At 35.0% G+C, this 21,310-nt stretch overlaps 2 protein-coding genes and 2 non-coding genes across 4 annotated transcripts; all 4 read right to left on the bottom strand.

The window, feature by feature from the left end:
* Positions 1 to 4,363: 4,363 nt before the first annotated feature.
* LOC130462300 (U11 spliceosomal RNA) lies at positions 4,364 to 4,495 on the bottom strand. The gene has a single exon (XR_008922396.1). It is a non-coding gene; the product is annotated as a U11 spliceosomal RNA (small nuclear RNA).
* A 3,741-nt stretch (positions 4,496 to 8,236) lies between these two features.
* Positions 8,237 to 8,433, bottom strand: LOC130462162 (U2 spliceosomal RNA). The gene has a single exon (XR_008922300.1). It is a non-coding gene; the product is annotated as a U2 spliceosomal RNA (small nuclear RNA).
* A 46-nt stretch (positions 8,434 to 8,479) lies between these two features.
* Positions 8,480 to 11,963, bottom strand: LOC110797043 (LRR receptor-like serine/threonine-protein kinase GSO1). Its single transcript, XM_022002140.2, has one exon. The coding sequence runs from the start codon at positions 11,643 to 11,645 to the stop codon at positions 8,760 to 8,762; it is 2,886 nt and encodes a 961-aa protein (XP_021857832.2). The 5' UTR covers positions 11,646 to 11,963; the 3' UTR covers positions 8,480 to 8,759.
* A 2,514-nt stretch (positions 11,964 to 14,477) lies between these two features.
* LOC110797044 (uncharacterized) lies at positions 14,478 to 19,395 on the bottom strand. Its single transcript, XM_022002141.2, has 5 exons — positions 19,035 to 19,395; positions 17,741 to 17,804; positions 16,527 to 16,937; positions 15,540 to 15,883; positions 14,478 to 15,076 (listed from the first exon to the last, which is right to left on the bottom strand). Exons 1-5 carry the CDS (start codon positions 19,113 to 19,115, stop codon positions 14,861 to 14,863), a joined length of 1,116 nt encoding a protein of 371 aa, XP_021857833.2. The 5' UTR covers positions 19,116 to 19,395; the 3' UTR covers positions 14,478 to 14,860.
* Between the last annotated feature and the right edge of the window lie 1,915 nt (positions 19,396 to 21,310).

The raw sequence follows: 21,310 nt of genomic DNA, 5'->3' as shown, positions 1-21,310 counted from the left end.
AGGCCTAACCTTCTACACTAATAGCTCCCAGGTTTAAGTGGTTAATGCTGGTCAAATATCAATCCTATCTCAATATTAACTATAGAAAACACAAGATTATACTCCCTAATCATATTTGTTTGGTTGGAAACCTAATCACACACTTCTCCTATTCATGTTACCATTCTTCTAAATTGCTCTCCACTCTTTTCTTTTACTCTGTTCATGATTTTGCACACCCTAATCATTTTTTTAAAAAAATTAACAAGTAGTTGGTGTCAATCACCTTAATCAAACAGTTACTTCGACAAAAAAAATTAGAAATTAACTTTTTTAAAAAGAAGATATGAAAAGGCACCTTTTATATAAATATAAAAATTATGAGAAAATACTGTTTAGAAAATTGTTATATAAATGGCACATTTGATCCGGAGTCCGGCCAAATAAGTCAAATATCCGGTTATTATGTGAGAAAGAATGAAGTATGATTTTTTTTTCATGGTCTAGATCAAATCTATAGTTGCATTTTGAGACGATCACTAGGCTAAGTGAACCATGACCCGTCTAGACCATATAGGTATATGGGTCAACATAATCGAATTGAGTTCCAAGTCAACCTAGCACGGACCCAACACAAGAGGTGGGTTGTGCGAACGATTAAAACTTGGTGCACAAACTCGGCCATAGCCAACCAATACCAATTTTTTCAAAAATATAAATATTGGATATCACTAGAATTGGGCACGTGTTGAATCGTGTAGGCCCATGAGTTGAACCTCACAGCCTCATGTGGCATGCCCTAACGGGTAGTGCCTAGAACGACACAAGAAAAAGTTGTGTTGTGTCGTGTCGTGGGTGCTCGTGTCTCTCTTTCATAAATGAGGATAATGTGCGGCTCACCCGGCATGTCGGACCAGTTCGTGTCGTGCTGGCGGGTTCCTTTACTAATTTTAAGAATTTTTGATATTTTTAAAAAAATAAGTGTGTGGAGTGGTATGTTGTGCTCATGCCAAATTTCTAAAATGATGTCAACGCACAGCTCGTGGCTCATCGTCGTGTCGGGTTTACAACAGGATCGGGTTGGTCTCTGTTAGCCCGAATGTTGGCCCAACCCATGCCCAACTCTAAATATATCAATATCACCCAACCCTTCAAATGCACCCTAATTGTGACAAAACCCACGACCCATCCCAAGGTGAGTCCACACTAACCAGCCCAACCCATTAACCAGCCTAGATGGTCAACAGTTACCAAGTTAGGACGCCCCAAGGCCCCAAAATGCCAAGTTAATTAAATCCAATTCCCAACAATACAAAATAAGAAAATATCTACAGAATAGGTAATGCAAGATTGCAAGTAGCCATTTTAGTAAACAAATAAATTGCAAGTTGTAACATATTTTCATTTAATAATTGGCCATCAAACCCTAAGCTGGGCAACACTGCCCGAAATATCAACTTGCCATTTACTCCAAGATTTCAATCTGCCCGTTGCCCAAAACCCTTGCTAGAAGACTTTCCAGCCTCACTTTGAATCTACTATAAAATCTCAACATCCTTTTCATAGCTTCTTGCACCATTTCATTTCAACCCTTCTTCTCTTTCTAGTCTCTCCTACATTTAGGCTTTATTCTTCTTCTTTTTACGATTCCGTGTCTATCTTAAGAAGCCACAAAGGTAGTGATGTAAACGGTAGATTTCATGCAGTATTATTTTTTATTTTATTTTTAAGGGAAAGATAGAGCGGTCATTTTATTTCTAGTAAGTGTTATTATTGTTAAACTTGTTAAAATGTTGTCTTTTTTAGTGTTTTCGATTTATTTGTTAGTATTTAGTAGTACAAATTAAGGGTGAACTATAAGTAACTAATCATGTGAAATAAAATTAGCATGATGTGCAAAATACTTCCATCCGCATGCTCTAAACACATGAATGAGCATAGTGGCCATATTTTTGCACATAATAAGGTATGGAAAGTACATATAATAATGTTCTTTTTTGCTCTTTCTAAGTTGTTTGTTGCAAACTAATTGCACCAATGCTCTTGGGCACTAGAGCATACATTTCAAAATTTCATTATTAATATTATTATTTATTACTTGTATTAAAATTAAATTATTTTTGGACCTACCCACCTAAATCTGTTGGGAAATTAGTGTTTTTTTTGTATTTTAATTTAATATTTTAATTTAATATTTTAAATAAATATGGCAATTTGTTTTAATAAGTAGATATCCTTATTAAGCAAGTTGCCAATAGATTTCCTTGGCAAGAAAAAAGAAATTAACATACTTTTAGAATATTCTTGTCCATATTCCATTTGTGGTAGTTGTTGACTTGATAATTTGTGGCTGTGTTGGGCTTGGGCCATTTAATCCAATACCTCTCTCTGTGTGGGTTTGGATTTGGGTTGGGTGGATTGGTGTGGGACTCGTGGGAGTAGGACCGTCGAATAGTTGAGTAGGTCGTCCAACTCAACTTCATACTTTCTCCGGCCGGGATCTAATGATTATACACATAACTTTGACCATTAATATTTTTAACTAAAAAAAATTTAAAAAAATAATGATATTCAGAATGTATACTCGTATCGAGACTAATCTGAAAAACCTCACACGCATAAAGGTGAATCATATGGTGGTCATCAACTACTCATAATATGAGATTTAGAAGTTTAACCCTCTAAAAGGAAAATGTTTCAGCCAAAAAATGGACAAGTACTAAAAGCTTGGGAAGAATAAATAGGAAATGACAAAAAAAAAAAAAAAAAAAAAAGGATGGATATTTTAATTAATAATGACAATAATTAAGGTCAGTGGAAAACATTTTGTCTGGATATTAAAGGTGAACTTTAGGGTTAGGTTCAAATTAAAGCAAAACTAAGCCACCAAATGTTAGCAAGTATGAGTATAGTGATTTTAGACTAAAAAAAGGTAAATTAAAATTTGATACTAACAGTCCCAACTATGGTCACTTCACTTTAAAATGTCCCAAGTTTTGATTATTCTAGAGTGGTTTCAATTTTGAGGTGTGTTTTTTCCAGAATGGTCCTTTAGCTTAATTAAACTGTTAATTAAGTTTATTTTAGCATATCATATTATTCCATTAACTTGATTTAATTAAAAAAATATGATTATTACACGAGAGATATGAGTCTTAATTAAGTTATATATCACTTAATTTTAACTAAGAGACCATTTTTGAAAATGACTCTCTATAGTAGGGATCACCCTGAGATAATTAAAAGTTGAGACCTTTTAAAGTAAATCGGCCATAGTTGGGACCGATAATATCAAGTTTTCCTTAATTGTTTCCATTACATATCGTTTGGTATGAAAGACGTTCTATTAACCTAAGGATAACTGTTACGTAGTACAATCCATTAATTACCTTTTCCTAGCCCTATTAACAATTCTTTACCTCTTCCCAATTTCCAAATGGAGTTTTCTTCTTGTTAATTATACAGAGTATTAAACAATCCCCCTCGAAAAAAATACTGTATCAATCAAACAACGAATCGAAAATTTTCTTTCTCCTTATCCGTTTCCAATCTATTTTGGTACCTACAAACTTCATACTTATCCGTTTTCATTCTATTTTGGTACCTACAAACATGCACTAAATATGTAGTTATGCTATTTCCATGTAACGGCTATGAGTTACCCATGTTGCCTTAAGAGGCTCATTTGCATCCGGCCTTGTATTTGACAAACATGCTACATACCGCCATTTAGATATACCTACTTTGAAATTTTACAAGTTGATGTCAATCTTATATGGGATTGAGAAGTGACTTGACATTTAAAATTCAAGCTCCCAAAAGTTGAACAAGTTTGCTTAATTCTATTCGGTAAACCCAAAAATAGTTAAGGTTGCGTTCTATTCATCTGATTTTCACTTATTTTTCCTGAACTTATCTTATCTGAACTTAACTGAACTTATCTGAGCTTATTAGAACTTATTCAAACTTATTTTAGTTATAAATTGTACTCGGTCAACCCTTAATTTTCCTACATGGCTTGTACTCCGTAATTGAACAAGGGATACATATCACTGTAAGAGGTGACACGTACGGAGTACTACATTGTTGGATGTAATGAGTGACCCATAAATGTTTAAGCTTGTTGAATCATGCCTAGCAATCGCATACAACATACTTCCTTCTTTCTCCTCTATTGATGCATTTAGCATTTTGACACTTTTTATCATTATACAATATTTCATCAGTTATCTATATGTACGTAAAAATTATAAAATAAAAAATTATTATAAATCTACGCAGATCACGTAAGAAAATTAACCTTTTATATGTTCAAGAGAATATAAAATATAAACAAACTGCACCTTAGCTTTCTGCTTTGTTTTTCTTAACCTTTTCATATGTTCAAGAGGGTCGGCCAAGCGAGCCAACCCTATAAGAGTTTCCACAAATTATGTCGGCCATATGTCTTGATAGCCATACAGCACTCGCCTTATCTCAAGTCGAGCATGGCATATTTAGCCAACCGACCCTTTTAAATTTTTGAAGATGGCAGCTAGTTGTTTTTTATAACTAGTTTTTCCAGCTTGCCGTCTTATATCTCGATGTGGGAACTTTAAAATAGTTGTTCACTATAAATGAATATCTTGCCCAGTTGTTGACAAGGGAACAGTGCTTTTGTTTCTCAACACCACAATCTAGCATTTTTAGCTACGAGAAGTGATTAATCATGGAGTGAACAACACAAACGCATCGAATTCATATATTACCACTTTAAATGTTTGATTGCATTGAGGAGATTAGAGACACTACTAATGCTCTCTTAAAATCTTATGACCTAAACGTTGTTTAGAAGTTACCATTAATACCAAACATATGGTGTTTCCTAATGAGATATGTTATCAATATGACTCGAGTATACATGTTCGATGAATAGAAGATTTAATTGCTAGTCTTATTGGATGTTGCCTTTATACGATCTATACCAAACAACATCTACATACCTAGTTCACCAAGGGTGTCGATGGTGTGTCAGTGTGTGGGTGTAGCAGCGACATGTCAATGGGTTTGTGGGCATAACAACGACGTGAGGGGCACCCGTGGGTATCCGGGCACAACCTCCCTACAGAGTTGGGTATGAAGAAGCATGGTTGTTAAGCACTTTTAGAATAAAGTCCATAAGAGATAAGTGTAAAATTATGACGAATATGGTGTGTCATTCACTCTCCCCTTGCCTCGTTTACCCATTTCTAGTCTTTGAAGAATTTCTTTGTGTTTGCTTTGGTTGGGAGATTGGTCGAGCACTTGGTAAGCTAGTTGTGCGGTGAATAAAATTTGAAATAAGTTAAAGTTTTTACTTTTTGGGGCAACTTAAGTTTTATGTACCTGCATTGACACCCAAGCACTTTTCGTTTAAATTGTTTTTAATTTAAATCGTGTTTACCTTCTCTAATCACTTCCTCAAATGGCTCGAGATAGATCTTTTGACGATCAAATACTCTAATTAGCTTAACTACATTAGATCCCGTGCACGCACGGATTTTGATCAATTTTTTTCACAAAATATTTAACTGAATATCTCCCAAACTACTGCATAGTTATAACATTTTTAATATACTCGTTTAAATTTATTCATCTAATATGCATATTTAAGATGCTAATATGGTACTTTGACAAAAAATTTGAGTGATTTATTTTCCATTATTAATATAGCGATTTGACTAAAATATTACCGATTTAGAATAATTATTATTACGTCGTATCTATTATTGTCATAATTTATAAACTCAATTTTGTTTTCATACATAAATAGTTTATAAAAAAGGTAGAGAATAAAAATAAAATAAAACATATACATTTTTTTGGGAAAGTGGTTTTTGACGGGCAAAAATCGCACCATAAATGATAAATTCAACCCTTAGTATATAGTAATATAGTAATAGATAGATAGATAGATTCAACGCTTTTCAAGAAAAGTTTAGTACTCCCTCACACGATCGTACTTCAAAATACCATTGCTTTGCTATCAAAATAATTAAAACTTGATTGGTGTCTTAATGCTCCCTCACACAGTCGTACTCCTCATGTCCTCAACATTGTAGCTTGTTACATCTTCCATCATATATCTCGTGTGAATTTTTAGTTTTTGGCTAACCAATTAACCAGCTACGATTTGAATAAGCATGATCCGTACATGATAGATTAAGGTGTCTGTATTTACAACACTTGTTAGAGGAGTGTTGCCTCACAGTTCCGACAATTGTTATACAGTTTTCTAATATCCCATATTGCAATAGTAACAACACTGAATTTACTTTAAATATCAATTACAATGACATGTTCCTGCTCATCTACTTAGATGGGCACCGGATTTTCTTTGGTACCCCTTTAGGGATACTCTTTCGTATCTACTCCCGTTATTTTTCCTACCGAACTTTTTTTTTTTCTTTCCTCAAATTCCTCCTTGATTGTGTACACTACTCCTTCATATGTTCCAGTTTCTCCTTAATTGTGTAGACTACTCCTTTAGTTGATATGTTTCCGTTTATTATACAAAATATGTATTGTCTAATTTACTAAAAAAAATTAAAAGCAAACGGTTTGAATAAGCAGGTTATGCACGATAATTAAGGTGTTCGTATTTACTCCCTCTATTTTTCCTACCGAACTTTTTATTATCTGGTTTACTCAATATTATTTTCTTTTCCTTTCCTCAAATTCCTCCTTGATAGAGTACTCCTTGATACGGAGTATGTTTCAGTTCCTCCTTAATTGCGTAGACTACTTATGATAAACACGTTTGCTGGTCGCTCTGCTGGGCAGGTTCATTGTCGAAACCTGCCCAGCAGCGATAATTAAGGTGTTCGTATTTACTCCCTTTATTTTTCCTACCGAACTTTTTATTATCTGGTTTACTCAATATTATTTTCTTTTTCTTTCCTCAAATTCCTCCTTGATAGAGTACTCCTTGATACGGAGTATGTTTCAGTTCCTCCTTAATTGCGTAGACTACTCCTTTAGTTGATATGTTTCCGTTTATTATACAAATACGTATTCATTGTCTAATTTATTAAAAACAATTAAAAGCGAATTCTTAATTCTTGCTAACCAATTAACCAGACACGGTTTGAATAAGCAGGCTATGCATGACAATTAAGGTGTTCGTATTTACAACACTCGTTGAGGAGTTACCTCACGGTTTCGACAATTCTTATACAATTCTCCAATATCCCATGTCGGAAAAATAACGACACTGGATGTGCTTTAATTATTAATTACAATAATTTAATGGAGATGGGTACTAGATTTTCTTTGCAATGGAGTTTGAAATCTATGGTCTATGTTTTAAACTCGCTTTCTATAACCTAGCGAATATTTTATTCCTATTGCTAAATAAACCTTTTATTATTTGATTTACTTGATATTATTTTCTTTTTCTTTTCTCGAATTCCTCCTTAATTGAGTAGACTACTCCTTTAGTTGATGTGCTTCCGTTTATTATACATTAGTGCTTTGTATAAGGAAAATAGAATAAATATAATACCAACTTTATATGGGAAAAACAATGCTAATTGATATCAAAAATTTGATGCTAATTGATACTCGTAAGATACTCCTAAATGACTAATTGCCTAACTGGTAGAATTAACATAATACGGTTGGTCAGAGAGTGATGGATAGCTCAGTTGGTTAGAGCTTCCATCCCGGTTCCAGGTGATCCTGGGATCGATTCTCATCCCCGCGACCCCGCCCTTGTGGCTCATTTGCACCAAGAAAACAATACGGTTGGTCAAGGAACGAAACGATTCAAAAGCGTTATACTCCGTACTCGATTGATGTTGATATGCACCACAAAAAATAACATTATAGTGAGAGGTTCAATTCGTGGCGGCTTTAAAAAAATACTATTACAATATTGCACGGTTATAATCTAGCTTAATATAAATTTGTATGATATCTAAACTGTAATGGTAGAAATTATCATTAAAATAGAGCTTATATATATTCTTCTAATTAAAATTAATGATAGATTCGATGTCTTATTTATTAGAAATATTAAACAAATAAAGGTATATAGACAAAGTATTTGCAGTAGTAGATGTCAATTACATATGGAGTACGGAGATTTCCAAAATCTCAGATTCACTTAATACTCACTTGCTACTTCACCATTTCTGTCTTTTGAAGAATAATTGAATGAGTTACCAATTGATTGAGAATTAACTATATAGCAAATTGCCAAAGTGCTTGAGTCGCAAAAAATCTGATTTTAGAATTGGTGGGATGCGCCAGGCCCGTGCAATAGTGCAACGCATGGGCGACGCTTGAAGACCCCAGCAGCAAGCTACTGTGATGGGACTTCTCCCTTAAAAAATAAATTTAATATCGTTGTGGGCCATTGGCCCACGTATCAGATATTAAACTGATAAGAACAGATACTACACTTGATCTTAGCCAAAAGGCCGAGAAAGGTATGAGTTGCAGAATGCTCGCAACTTTTCTTTTATTCCATTTTTCTGCTGCTTCTTTTTCTATAGATCGATGTGGGAAACTATGTTATCTCCAAAGAATAAAAAAGAAGACTTTGATGAACCACTGTACTCCGTACTTGTCTTGGACATTTTTGTAATGCATAACATTAATTTATCTCTATGATCTGGTTACGATCAAGGCTATACATAATCTAAAAAAAAGAACATATGAATTCTCACCAAATTTAAGATAAAATTTACACATCTGTACGTCTCGAGTCTCTAAACAAATAGCAAAAAAAAAAATAAGGAATTTAAACTGATGAATGATCATTTCTTGAGCACAGATTCTGAAGTAAACAGTTGTTTATCTGGCGAAGGAGTCATATTTTTTGAGCTCATTTTACAATACCCGCCTTTCTTTTTCTCGTCCCCATAACACACCCACTTCTCTTGATCTTGTCCTTTATTTTCATTCCCAAATCCATCATTGCTAGAAACAGCAACTTTTCTCCAAGCAGTCCATATTCTTAGCATGATATAAATCATTACCAAACATATAACACTCGAAGTAAAAACAATAGCAACTATGATCATAACAACTTCACCCTTAGGCAACCGTTTCTTCGATGAGCTCGAGCAAGACCCTAATGGGGCCCCACATAGCCTCTTGTTTCCCACAAAGGCGCTAAGTGGGAAGGTTGAGAATGAAGATGGGAGTTTTCCTTGGAGAAGGTTATGAGAAAGATTGAGACTATGAAGGCTTGAGAGTTTTCCTAATGAGGAAGGTATTCTACCTTGAAGATTGTTATTTGAGAGGTTTAATCGCTCGAGTTTCATGAGATTTCCAAGTGACTGAGGAATCTCCCCTGATAACTGGTTATGACTCAGGTCTAATATCACTTGAAGTTCAGTAAGTTGTTGTAGCTCAACAGGTATTTTACCTGTCAAGAAGTTGTCAGAGAGTCTAAGCTCAAACAGCTTTTCAAGATGCTGGATTTCTGAAGGAATTGTTCCTGATAAGTTGTTGCCTTGCAAATTGAGGACATTCAGAGATGACAGGGTTCCTAACTCTGGTGGTATTTGGCCAGACAACTTGTTGGTATGAAGAGAGAGTTTGAGTAATGTTGAGCATTTTCCAACCTCTTTCGGTATTGTTCCATTGAAGTTATTAGAAGATAGATCAAGCTCTCCTAACCATTTCAGGTTCCCTAACCAAGAAGGAATATGGCCCGAAAACTGGTTATTATTCAGTATAAGATGTTCAAGTTTTGTGGAGTTGGATAGACTAACAGCTAGCTCTCCTGATATACTGTTGAAAGATAAATCAAGGAAAATCAGCTCTGTAAGAAGGGAAAACTCAAGAGGAATGTTACCAGAAAGTGAGTTGCTTCCTAGGCGAACACGAATCAGGTTTTTGGATAAGGCTAGTCTTGAAGGAATTGAACCAAAGAAGCCATTATTAGTCAAGTCTAATACTGTAAGAGAGGTTGAACCTGTTAATGGAAAAATACTTCCATTTAACTTATTATGAGATAAATTGATGATTTTGAGATTCTTCAAAAGGAAAAGAGATTCGGGTAAAGGGCCTTCAAGAGAGTTATTATAAAGGGTAATGAGACTTAACTCTGACAATGAACTGAATGTTGATGGGATTGACCCAGATAATCTGTTGTCTGCTAAAGCCAACATCTGAAGCTTTTTGCAGTCACCCAAGGAAGGAGGGATTTTCCCAGATAACTCATTTTGCCTCAAGTGAAGCAAAACCAGGTTTTGAAGCTTTCCAATTGAATCAGGAATCAACCCAGAAAAATGGTTTCCAAAGAAATCAATCTCTGTGAGGCTAGTACAGTTTGTCAACTCGTTTGGAATGTTACCTGACATGTGGTTATCATACAGGTAGATGACACTTAGCTTGTTTAGCTTCCCTATTTCTGCTGGAATTTCTCCTGTAATCCCATTTCCATACAAGGAAAGGAATTCCAGGTTACTCAGATTGCCAATCTCAGGTGGTAGCTTCCCACTGAAGCTGTTGTTGTTAAGATAAAGATCGGTGAGGTGTTCCAGTTTATCAATCTCAGACGGTATCTTTCCTTGGAATTTGTTGTCAGAAAGGTCTAGTTGTTGCAGAGAAAAACAGCTCAACAACTCCAAGGGAAATTTTCCTGAGAAACCATTTCCTGAAATAGAAAGGATCTGTAACCTTGAACCATTATTCATGCAGAAACTTCCTGGAATGTTACCAGATAAGTGATTATTCGAGAGTATAATAACCTCGAGATTCTTCATTTGTGAAGTGAAGAGTTCAAGAGATCCTGATAAGTTGTTTCCTGATAAATCTAGCTTTTCTAGCTGACTTAACAGGTTCATTTCTGAAGGGATTGCACCACTTAATCTGTTTCCCAGCAAATTCAAGTACTTCAGTTGTTGCAAATCTCCCATTTCTGTAGGAATCATACCAGAGAAACTGTTGTTGGCCAAATTAAGGACTTGTAATGAATGAAGCTTACCAATTGATGTAGGTATATCTTCTTGAAGCATATTGTTGGCTGCAGAAAAAACCTGCAGTTTCTGACATTCACCAATCTCCCTTGGAATTTCCCCCACGAAAGCGTTCTGTTGCAAATCGAGAGTCTCCAGATTCTTCAAACTTCCTATTTCTGATGGAATACTTCCATTCAACAGGCAATAAGAAATGCCTAGAACTTTCAGTTCAGTTAAGTTGCCAATACTTTTAGGGATCTCACCAGTAAGCATGTTGTCCCCTATTCTGAGAATCTCCAACTTGGGAAGAAATCCAACTTCATGAGGGATCTTATCAGAAAGAGAGTTAGAGTATAAGAGGAGCTCTCTTAGATTCTGAAGCTTTCCGAGCTCACCAGGTATACGTCCAGAGAGAGAATTCGATGATAAGTCGAGAGTTTGAAGAGAAGAAAGATGGGAAAATTCAGGTGATATAACACCAGAAAGCCCTGAACTTGAAAGGTTCATGCCTATAACATGAACTTGATCAAGTGAACATGTAATTCCATTCCAGCTGCATATACTTGTTGAAGAAGACCAGTTACTGAGAGTATTATCAGGATCAATGAAACTCGATTTGATCCTTAATAGCCAATAAGAATCACTTGAATTCTCAGCTGAGGTGTGACTAAGGAAAATACTGAAGATGAAACAGAAAAGAATAGTTAAATGAGACATTTTAATGATGTCCATTTTAGGAGGTTATGGTTTCAGAGATATTACAGCTGAAAATCTTGCATTCTGCAGTACTAAGATGGATGAAAAAATGGCTAAAAATGAAGAGAATTTGATTTCTGGTGGATGATGGAGGGTCTGACTTCTGAAAGAATGTATTATATATGCATTGAGATCATTGCACTGAAAATGAGAGAGACTTTGAAAGAACTTTTGTGTGTTCTTTAAGAATTAAGAATATGGGGGTAGGTTCAGTTTTTCTCTTCTGTCATGTTGGAATTTTGTCCATGCATGTTTCTGAAAGTAATAAAAATTATGACAAGAAGTATGGAGATTTAGGATAGGAATATGCTGATTGTTTAAACAGACAAAAAACTTAGGTAAAAGGCCCACTCTATAACCTGAGTAGGAATGGGATGTTTTTGAGATTAATCTTATACTACCTCCGTTTCTTAATGCTCTTGACGCTTATTATTTGCACAAGAATTAAAAAAATAAAAACTTATCAGGAAAACGTAATAAACAAAAAGGAACAAAAGGTAGTAGTTTTCATTACGATTTTGTTTTTTCTCACCTTATTCTTATTGCTTATTAGATCAGACCTGGCCAGGCCGGAAAAAGCAAAAAGCACTCATGAAAAACATTCAGACCATACCAGATGAGACCAAACCAAAAACTTGAAAAATCAGACCATATTAGGTGAAGAGAACAAGGCCATATTAGGTTTATTTCTTCCGGTATATATTCTAAAAGTATTTTCCTTAAATAGATTCAATTGAAAAAAAACTTTAATAATAATTTGACTTTAAATGAAATGAGATCATTTTTAAGAATCAAACATAGTCAAAACTGAGTAATTAATATTTATCAGGCATAATACTACAAAAGAGTAGGATGATTAACAATTATAGCCATGAAAAGTTTGACTTCTGTTGAGTTTGAGATATTATTTTTAGCATAATATTATTCTCCTCAACCTCAACTAATACTCACCTAATATACAAAAAAGGGGAAAAACACAGAGGAACTAATATTAACAACTCTGAATTTGCAAGTTTAAGACAATCTGCTTCATAATAAAAGTCATAAACCATGTGAAGTGTGAAGATAATTTTGTTTTAAGGAGTTGAGAAAGATGCTTGTTTGGTTCAACCAAGCTAATACAAATTAAGTAGGTTAGAAAAGACTTTATTATTATAAAACAGTTGCATATAAACCGGTGAGACGGAAAATATCACCTCATTTCTCAATATAATAAGTCACCCCATATTATGCCAAGTTATTCATGAATGTCGCCTCCATTTTTCAGTTATTCATAATTATCGCCTCATTTCTCAATAAAAGTCACCGTGGACCCTGGTCTAACCATATCATCACCGTTGTTACAATTGAGATTTACGGTACAGTGTGGTTGACTTAAATAATAAACTCTCTTAAACATTAATTTGATAATTTAGGTGTATAATACTGATTGACTTCTAATAAATATGAATTATACTCTATCATGGTTGAGACAAATCAGAAAATACCAAAGACAATAATCCTCAAGTTGTTTCTGCCAAACACCTTTGACACAGTTGTGTCATTGATCTGGGCCTATACCATATTTATATTAGGAGTAACTACTCTCAAATCTCAATATCTTCATTATTATTCCACTAGCTCAAGAAAACAAGGGAATATCAACAAATTAGCACCAAATCTGTGATTTCTTTAATATGTATTGACATTGATTTGAAAGTTGGCAATATTTTCTTGGGTTGAATTAATATTTAGTTAATAAATGTATACTTGTGTGAATTTGTGCAGATGTTACTGCAAGTAGTTTACAGACCTGTGACTGTAATCGATTTTTTATAGCCTACATCAGAAGAGGGAGAAAAATGGGATTGTTGACGCGAGGTTTGAACTTCTAGTGATGGGAAGACTTTCATAATCCGTGGTTAATATAACAAGTCCCTGTTCTTTGGGGCTAAACTGACCTGAACTTTCCTGAAATTCAACCAAAAAGAACAGGGACTAACAGTAATAGTGTGATTCTCTGAAGTCTGAACTAAATTTGGCAAAATTTTCAGACTGCAGGACAATTAGCAGGCATTTGGTGAAAGAAAACATGTTTCATGAAACCTAAATACTCCTATATAAAGTTGTAGTAAGCAGAGTGTGAGCCTAGAAGTTAAAGCTCATTAATCCTGTAAAGGGTCTAATATGAAGAAGCAAACTAATCAAATAGCAATTGGACGATATTGAATATCTGGCTCGGTCATGAAATTTGACCCCTATCATCGTATTTAAACCAGATACGCTAATGCTCGCTCCAATACTGTGGACACTGACAGCCTTTTCCCTTCTGAATCTGCCCCCCGGGCCGAGGAACGGACAAAAATAGAAAGTATAACAGTAAAAGGTGAAATGGAGGTAGTATTTCACATGTATCATCATGAATCATGATACTGGAATGAGTAAACCCAGAACAGACAATGTGGGTAAGAAAGGTTTCATGTCTGAATCATAAGTAATATACCAGTGCCTGACTTTGAAATACATGTTATCATCATATCATGGTGCTTCCTTAAAGAGAAGCACATTCAGGGTGCAACTAAACCTGCAGAAAAGGTTTCCACATGCCTATCTGAAGTTCCATATACAAAACACACTGCAAGCGCAATAAAAACTATCACAGTTCTGTCCCACTTCAAAACTTTTGTGGGAGATTTGAGGCTGAGGAAGCATGCTAAAAAAATGGAACGAACAGTAAGATCCATGATTTGATCCTGCAGCAAGCTAAGCAGTAAAGAATCTAGTTCCTTTACATCAAAAAATAAAAAAAGCAGTAAAGAATAAAGAATGTATGTTTTCAATGGTTCATGATGTCGATTATAGAAAACCTGGTAATTTAAACCTGACAAAGTAAAATGTACAAGCAGTATTACATAGCATCCCTTTACTTTTCTTCCTTTTTCTTAAATTTCTGAAGTGTTCGGCAGAGTAATGTAGCAGCATATAAAAGCTGTCATAATGAATATGCTAATAAACCCTTTTACTTCCTATCTCAACTGAAAAATCTGTGCTAGTAATTCAGATGTAACCAGCACATAATCTGTGTAATCTAACAAGAAAATTTTGAACCAGCGCTTCTCTCCAACGATGTGTAGGCAGTTTTCATGCTAATGACAGGCTAAAAAGGTAGTAAACTCAAATCATGGATTGCAAATCTTTATTTTATGGGTACCTCATTGCTCCGATATGGAAGAAGACAGAAAAAACCTCATGAGGAAGCTAGAGAGAGACCAAATGCAGATGAGGCCAAGAATTTGGAGGATACTCAAAAGAGTGCCTAACGATTTATTAATGGCCAAGTTGTGTGCAGTCATCTCAGCTCCTCTGACTGTGAAAGATAGAGCAGTTACCAGTTGTGCAGCTCGATTTAGTTGATGCAGTCTATACACCTGTTTCATGTCAAAGCACTAATCGTCAATTCCCTAAAGAGAATCAAGGGAAAATTTTGGGAAAAAAGAAAATGGTCAGTACCCTGTAGATTTAACTCACTTCATCCATACAATTGCAAATTCATATATTAGCGCAAGAATTATCAAAAAAATAGGGTAAAAATAAAGAAAGCAAATACTTGTATGTCACAAGAATTTATAGAGTTGAAAATTGGTAGTTTGCTGCAGATAATCCCCAGTCATTAAATCTACCTCCTTCTGGCATTCTAAATAATCTTAGCAGGAAAATGAACCATAATCTGGTGCAACTAAGTCCTCCATAATATCAATAAGCTCAAATATATTACAAACACAATTCAGGTATATTTGTCTCAAAAGGTATAAAAAGGCAAGCTAAGGGAAGAATATTAGTCTATAGTTCTATACTGCAAATTAATCAAAGGTAACCTTTAGAGTACTTCACCTGAAATACAACTGGGATGACGGTCCAGGAAGGTGATTTCGTATATTTTGCGTACTGCTCGAATGCAAACTGTACAACAATACCAACCAGGTAAGGAGCAAGAGCAGCTGATGCTGCAGGACCAGTCCACGGCCAAACAAAACCCATTGTCACCATTGGAATAATAAGACTAAGCATTAAAATAGCAACTGAAGATATACGACTCCCCATCTGAGTGGTTAGCTTTCCATAACTGCTGGCAGCAGGAATATTTTTAACCGGGCTACGCAGAGAGTGAATAAGGAAAAGAAAAACCGCAACCCCACAGTAGAAGAGAGCCTCCGTGAAAAATAGAATGAGAAAATCTGCATGAAATGGATGAGGAGAACTTAATAGTGTACCAGATGTACATTGAGAAACTTTGACTGATTATGCAACACAGGATATTTGGATGGAGCACTATAATGGAGTGTTGTCGATAGTTTCAGGACAAGTGAATACTACAAGGAATAGATAAGAGAAGTTACTTATGAGCTTCCAATAATTAACTTGGATATAATTATGTTCCAAGATTTTGCGAATCAAAACTTTGGAGTTAATTTGAGAAGAAACTCAAGTGTTAAAAGTTCTTTTTTTTTTATTTTTTTTTTGCATGCCGGATTTGATTAAATAGAAAATTAAAAGGATCTTGTAATCATAACCTGGACTCCTGGAGGGGCTAGCGGCTAGCCTATGAGCGCCAAATGACTCAAATATCAAAATATATAGACACTAACATGCACTTGTTATCACCTATGTTTCTTTAAAAATTGTATCTCAGCATAATAACATATTCCCTCCGCCTACAATTTTAGTTTCTCTTTGTTAAAGTGACCTACTTAGATAAGCCCAATCAATGGTTCATTTCCCTAACACACAGAACACAATGTAGGGAAACAGTAAACAAATGTCACCTTCATTAATCAATAGCGGGTTTGAATAGAAGATGATTTAAAATCAGCATCTCACCTGTCAAGAGGGAGTCTTCAAATATTAAGGATATTATCCTGCGCAAATATAGTGATGGAAGAATGAATGAGGCTACAAGAACAGCAGGGCCAGCGAACCATAAAAGGCTGTTCTGATTCGTCCTTACACTTGGTGAAGGGACTACACTCTCTTTTGTACGCTGGAGACTATAAAACGAGACAAATCCAGGTTTTCCACCACTTCCCGCAGGTTGCTCATACGAAGGAGTAGAGGAAATGTCTTCATCAACCAAGTTACCGGCTACGTCTAAAGGCAATTCCTCTGTTCCTGAAGCATTCAACTCGATCACGTCTTCCGGAAAGAAATCTTCGGATGCAACTGGGAAACAGTTTCTCCTCTGAAACTCGTTTGTGGATTTAAGCATCCCATACCTGAACTTCCATGACTGAGCTGCTTGATACAACAGAAAGAAAAACATGATAGGAAAGAGTTAGATAGAATGATGGCTTGAAAGAAAGGTCTCATTACTGTTATTATCACACTGTATCAAGGAAGGTTACCCATCAAACAATTAAAAGAATGTCCTAATTAGATCTTAAAAAAGATGATAACGCACTAGACATAGTTCACTTAAGACCATTGCTAGAAGCCTAGAAGTGTCATGGTTCAAGCTTGGGTCTTACAAAACATCTTGGATGATCCAAAGATTGAACAGTTATTCTGCACTAGTTGAGGTTTTGAAATGAGGTATTTTCTTAAGTGATTGACAAGTCACTAACTATTAGTCTCAGGCTCAAAACAATCAGAGTTCTCCAGTGATTCATGAGCCCAGTCACAAAGCCATAATGCCCTTAACAATACCTAACTGATTAAGAAGTGGAGACAATACATTATTTGGAGTATCATATTACCAACGCAGTAAGTATCATTATAATTTTATTATACGGAAGCACAAATAATCCTAACTCCTAGGTCAGATTATAATTTTTCGCGCCCTAAACATGCATAATTAAGATCGATGATGAATTATCCAGAAATAAGATTAGGTTATTTGACACAGTTATTTGCATCAGGTGGCAAGGAAGAGCCCAACTGTGCATGAGGTTTCTATGGAGAACCCTTGGCAACAATACCTAAGTACGTGATAATAGAAAAGGTCACCATATATGGCATGTCAAAAACTGCAATACCCTTTCCTCGTGATCCAACAGAACAAAGTAAATTATGGAAAATCGGTAGAAGTTTTAAACAACCTTTTGCAGTTGTTAAGTGCTTCCCGTTCTGCTTAGTTTCAAAGGATCGTCGTCTTAAACTTATCTGAACATCAAAGAAAGAAAAACTGATTTCACACTTCTATACCATCACAAAATACCAAAGTTCAATGAGCACTTCATGCAGAGAGGGTAATATATTATTGAAAGAGGAACATTTACAGAAGGAGGACAAGCTATCCTCAAATTAAAACATACAAGACGAGAATAAGAGCTATAAATTGGCGCTGTATATCTAGCAATTGATAACTACCAAAAGCAATGTGAATAGGACCCTTCTACTCATCTACTGCACACAAGTGTGAATCTTGGTACTCTAAAAAAGAGCTTCAACCAAACCACATTTGGTTGGCAATCATCATACTTCTTAAATAAACCCCATCTCCTTTCTGAACCACATAGTTCTGCCTAGTTATAGCTTCCTATACCTGAGTAGCAAATATCCCAACTAAAAGGCACTACAAACAGATATACTTAATCACCTTAGTCTAGCTGTCTACATCATGCTGTCTAGTTGATTCTATAACTATTTCAAGCAGCCAAGGCAATCATCTGTCCTAATAAGACCGGAGAGCTGAAAGTCCCTGAAAACATTACGGAGAGTCATATGCGCATACTGTTCTCTAGAGTGCATTAAAGGCTTGTTTTCCCAATAAAGGAGCAGATTCTTCCTAGAATCATACTTCTACTTTTTCAACATCTAAGGATTTACACAAATACAAATATACAATCCATCTGTTCTGAACACTACAGGAAAAAAAATCCCTATGTCTGCTTTTAACAGTTAAATGATGGTATAATTTGAACTAATAAGGCGACATCTAAACCCGGACGGAGGGGAGTACATAGTCTACATACAAAGGGAGTAAGGGTCAATATCAAGAGTGTGACTTTTGACAAAACCCTTACAAACCACAAAATGCTCATCAACAATGAACCCTAACCCTACCAATGCAAAAAAGCGCCTTCCTATCTACTCTCAAGTATCATCAATTTCAGTACTTCACAAGCCATTTTGCATTGGTAGAAAAAAATACAGCAACAAGTAAATAATCAAATTATCTCCAGCAACAAAGTACAGACAGCAAAAGAAATCGCAAATTCGCACAAACCCCACTTCAACCAAACAAATCATAGTTAAATTAGTAATCCAATGAACAAAAATCTACAATTTCCAATAAGTATGTGAGAAACCCAGATAAAATTGAAGCTTGAAAATGCATTAAAAAGGCCAATCAAACGATGCTAAAGTTGGGATTGAGTATAAGAAAATCACCAGGTAGCTTTGTCTACATTTGAGAGGAGGAGAGAGAGAGGGCGCAAAGCAAGAAAGAGAGCCAGAAGCTTCCATTGCCATGGCTCACATCAGTTGTTGGTGTTAAGAAATCAAAACACCCATTTGACTTTAAGACGAATTTCTATGAGAGACATGCATTGATGAGGGAAATTCTGGAGATGATAAAACATGCAAAAATGATTCTGTGAATATCAGGTGAGCAATTGCAAACGACAGGGAATTTACTTTTGGCTAATGCTTGTCTTCCTTGTTGTGTAGTAGCAATTTTTTTGGGGGATAATTGCCTGTTTGTTAGTTTGCTACGAGTAATAACATAGATGCAACAAGTTGGTATTTTTCTTGGGTAGGATTATCCTCATGTACTTCCTCCGTCTTTTAATACTCGCAATGTTTGTTAGTTTCACGCATGTCAATGCACAACTTTGATCATTTATATCTTAAATTCTCTTTATACAAAAATTATAAAAAGTTGATATTTTGAAAATACACATTGAAACAAATCTAACAAAATCTCACATAGTCTAAGAATAGTCAAAGTAGATTACGGAGGAAGTATTATTTTAGTGATGGATTAGCGGGTTAAGGGAGTTATTCCTGCTTAATCAGTATTTTGGGTTTGAGGGGTGTAAAAAGTATGGTTATAGAAGAAGATAACTTAGTGGTGATCAACTTGATGAATCAAGTGTGGCAGGTCCCATGGAAAATTAATGGACTGATTGAAGATGCGAGGAGGGACCTTTTTAATTTTGATTACGTGTCGTTTAATCACTGTTTTTGGGAGGCTAATCAAGGGGCGTGTTTTTGGGGCAAAATGAACCTCTTGTATTTCTATATCGATTTGGTTTTCGTCTTTTGACCCCTCCTTTTCCCTTAACATCCGAAATGATGAGTTAGGTTGGCCCACTCTAAGAGTCTAGCCTAATTTTCTTTCCTTATATATAAAAAAAAAAAGTTCGTGTCTTGAGGTTACAATAGTATTTGTTGGAAGAGCTTCTCCAAGTGGGGTATCGATCTCATGGTCCCAATATCATGTAGTCTTTTGATACCAGTCAACCACAACAATTGGTTGGATTAACGTGAAAGGGAGTTGTTCTAACTTACCAAGGTATCAGGTTTGACTATTAGAGGTGGTCACATCCTAATTAGAATTGAAACTAGTTGCACCTCTCGTTAAAGGTTGTTGCTCTCCCATAACTGGAGCTTGTAATTTTAGGTTAGATCGGAAGTCAGGAATAAATTGTTGGCCGATTGATCCAAATTAAACACTTATGGAGTAGTTGTAGGTAGCAAGTAGTGAAATGAGTTTGATTTGGTGAATTCCACACAACATTCGACTTAGTTGAACCACATTTAGATTTGAGTCACATGACTTAGGTAGGTAGTGGGCGGTTATGAGATTAAAAGTCACATTTTCTATGAACAGTGAGTGAGTAATGAATTTTAATAAAACATCTATACCTAGTTTATACCTAGTCTATAAAAAGGGAAACCATATTTGATTAGATGACATGTGTCAATACATTTGATTAGATGACTCGTGTTATCCATTCTTTCCTCCATCAATTTGGTTTTTTTTTTTTTTTTCTTTGTTGTTCGATTTATTATACAACTCCAATCGCCGACAAGTTAAATTTTTGGTTTATAGAGGTATGAACGAATTTATAAATAGTGTACGGCGGCGATGGTAGATACAAATATGTGGTTATTGGATACCCAATTGAAGGGTTGTTCTCTTCAAGTTATAGGTCCTATAAGTTTATATGAGTTAAATAATGTCCAATAAGTTTTGATCGTTAAGATTTTATAAGTTCCAATAAGGTTCTATAAGGTCGTGTAAGTTTCAATGAGGTCTTAAATAAAATAGGTAATATTATGATTATTTGCGTTGTTATATTAAATAAATTATATTTATATTATTATACGGAGTATTAAAATAATTTGTGGTTACTAATTGACGATCATAATTACCAATGATACGTAAGTACTAATTGATATGTTATTGTTAATTACTATCAATATAATTATAAGGGCGTTGTTATATTAAATAAATCATATACATATTATTATACGGAGTATTAAAATAATTTGTGGTTACTAATTGACGATCATAATTACCAATGATAGGTAAGTATTAATTGATATGTTATTGTTAATTACTATCAATATAATTATAAGGGAAAAACTTAATAAACACTTTCAAAATTACGTGTACATCACAAATCAATGGACAATTTTGTTGGTGAGACGCAAATAAT

The sequence above is a fragment of the Spinacia oleracea genome, chromosome 5 (assembly GCF_020520425.1).
Source record: "Spinacia oleracea cultivar Varoflay chromosome 5, BTI_SOV_V1, whole genome shotgun sequence".
NCBI lineage: Eukaryota > Viridiplantae > Streptophyta > Magnoliopsida > Caryophyllales > Amaranthaceae > Spinacia > Spinacia oleracea.
Note: the sequence above shows the minus strand (reverse complement) of the source record. Positions and strands in the feature narration are given on the sequence as shown.

Coding starts and splice junctions, on each gene's coding strand:
- LOC110797043 (XM_022002140.2), bottom strand. CDS start 11,645: ATGGACATCATTAAAATGTCTCATTTAACTATTCTTTTCTGTTTCATC.
- LOC110797044 (XM_022002141.2), bottom strand. CDS start 19,115: ATGGCAATGGAAGCTTCTGGCTCTCTTTCTTGCTTTGCGCCCTCTCTC. Junction 17,805..19,034: donor AATGTAGACAAAGCTACCTG/GTGATTTTCTTA, acceptor TTTGATGTTCAG/ATAAGTTTAAGACGACGATC. Junction 15,884..16,526: donor TGAAGACTCCCTCTTGACAG/GTGAGATGCTGA, acceptor CATTTCATGCAG/ATTTTCTCATTCTATTTTTC.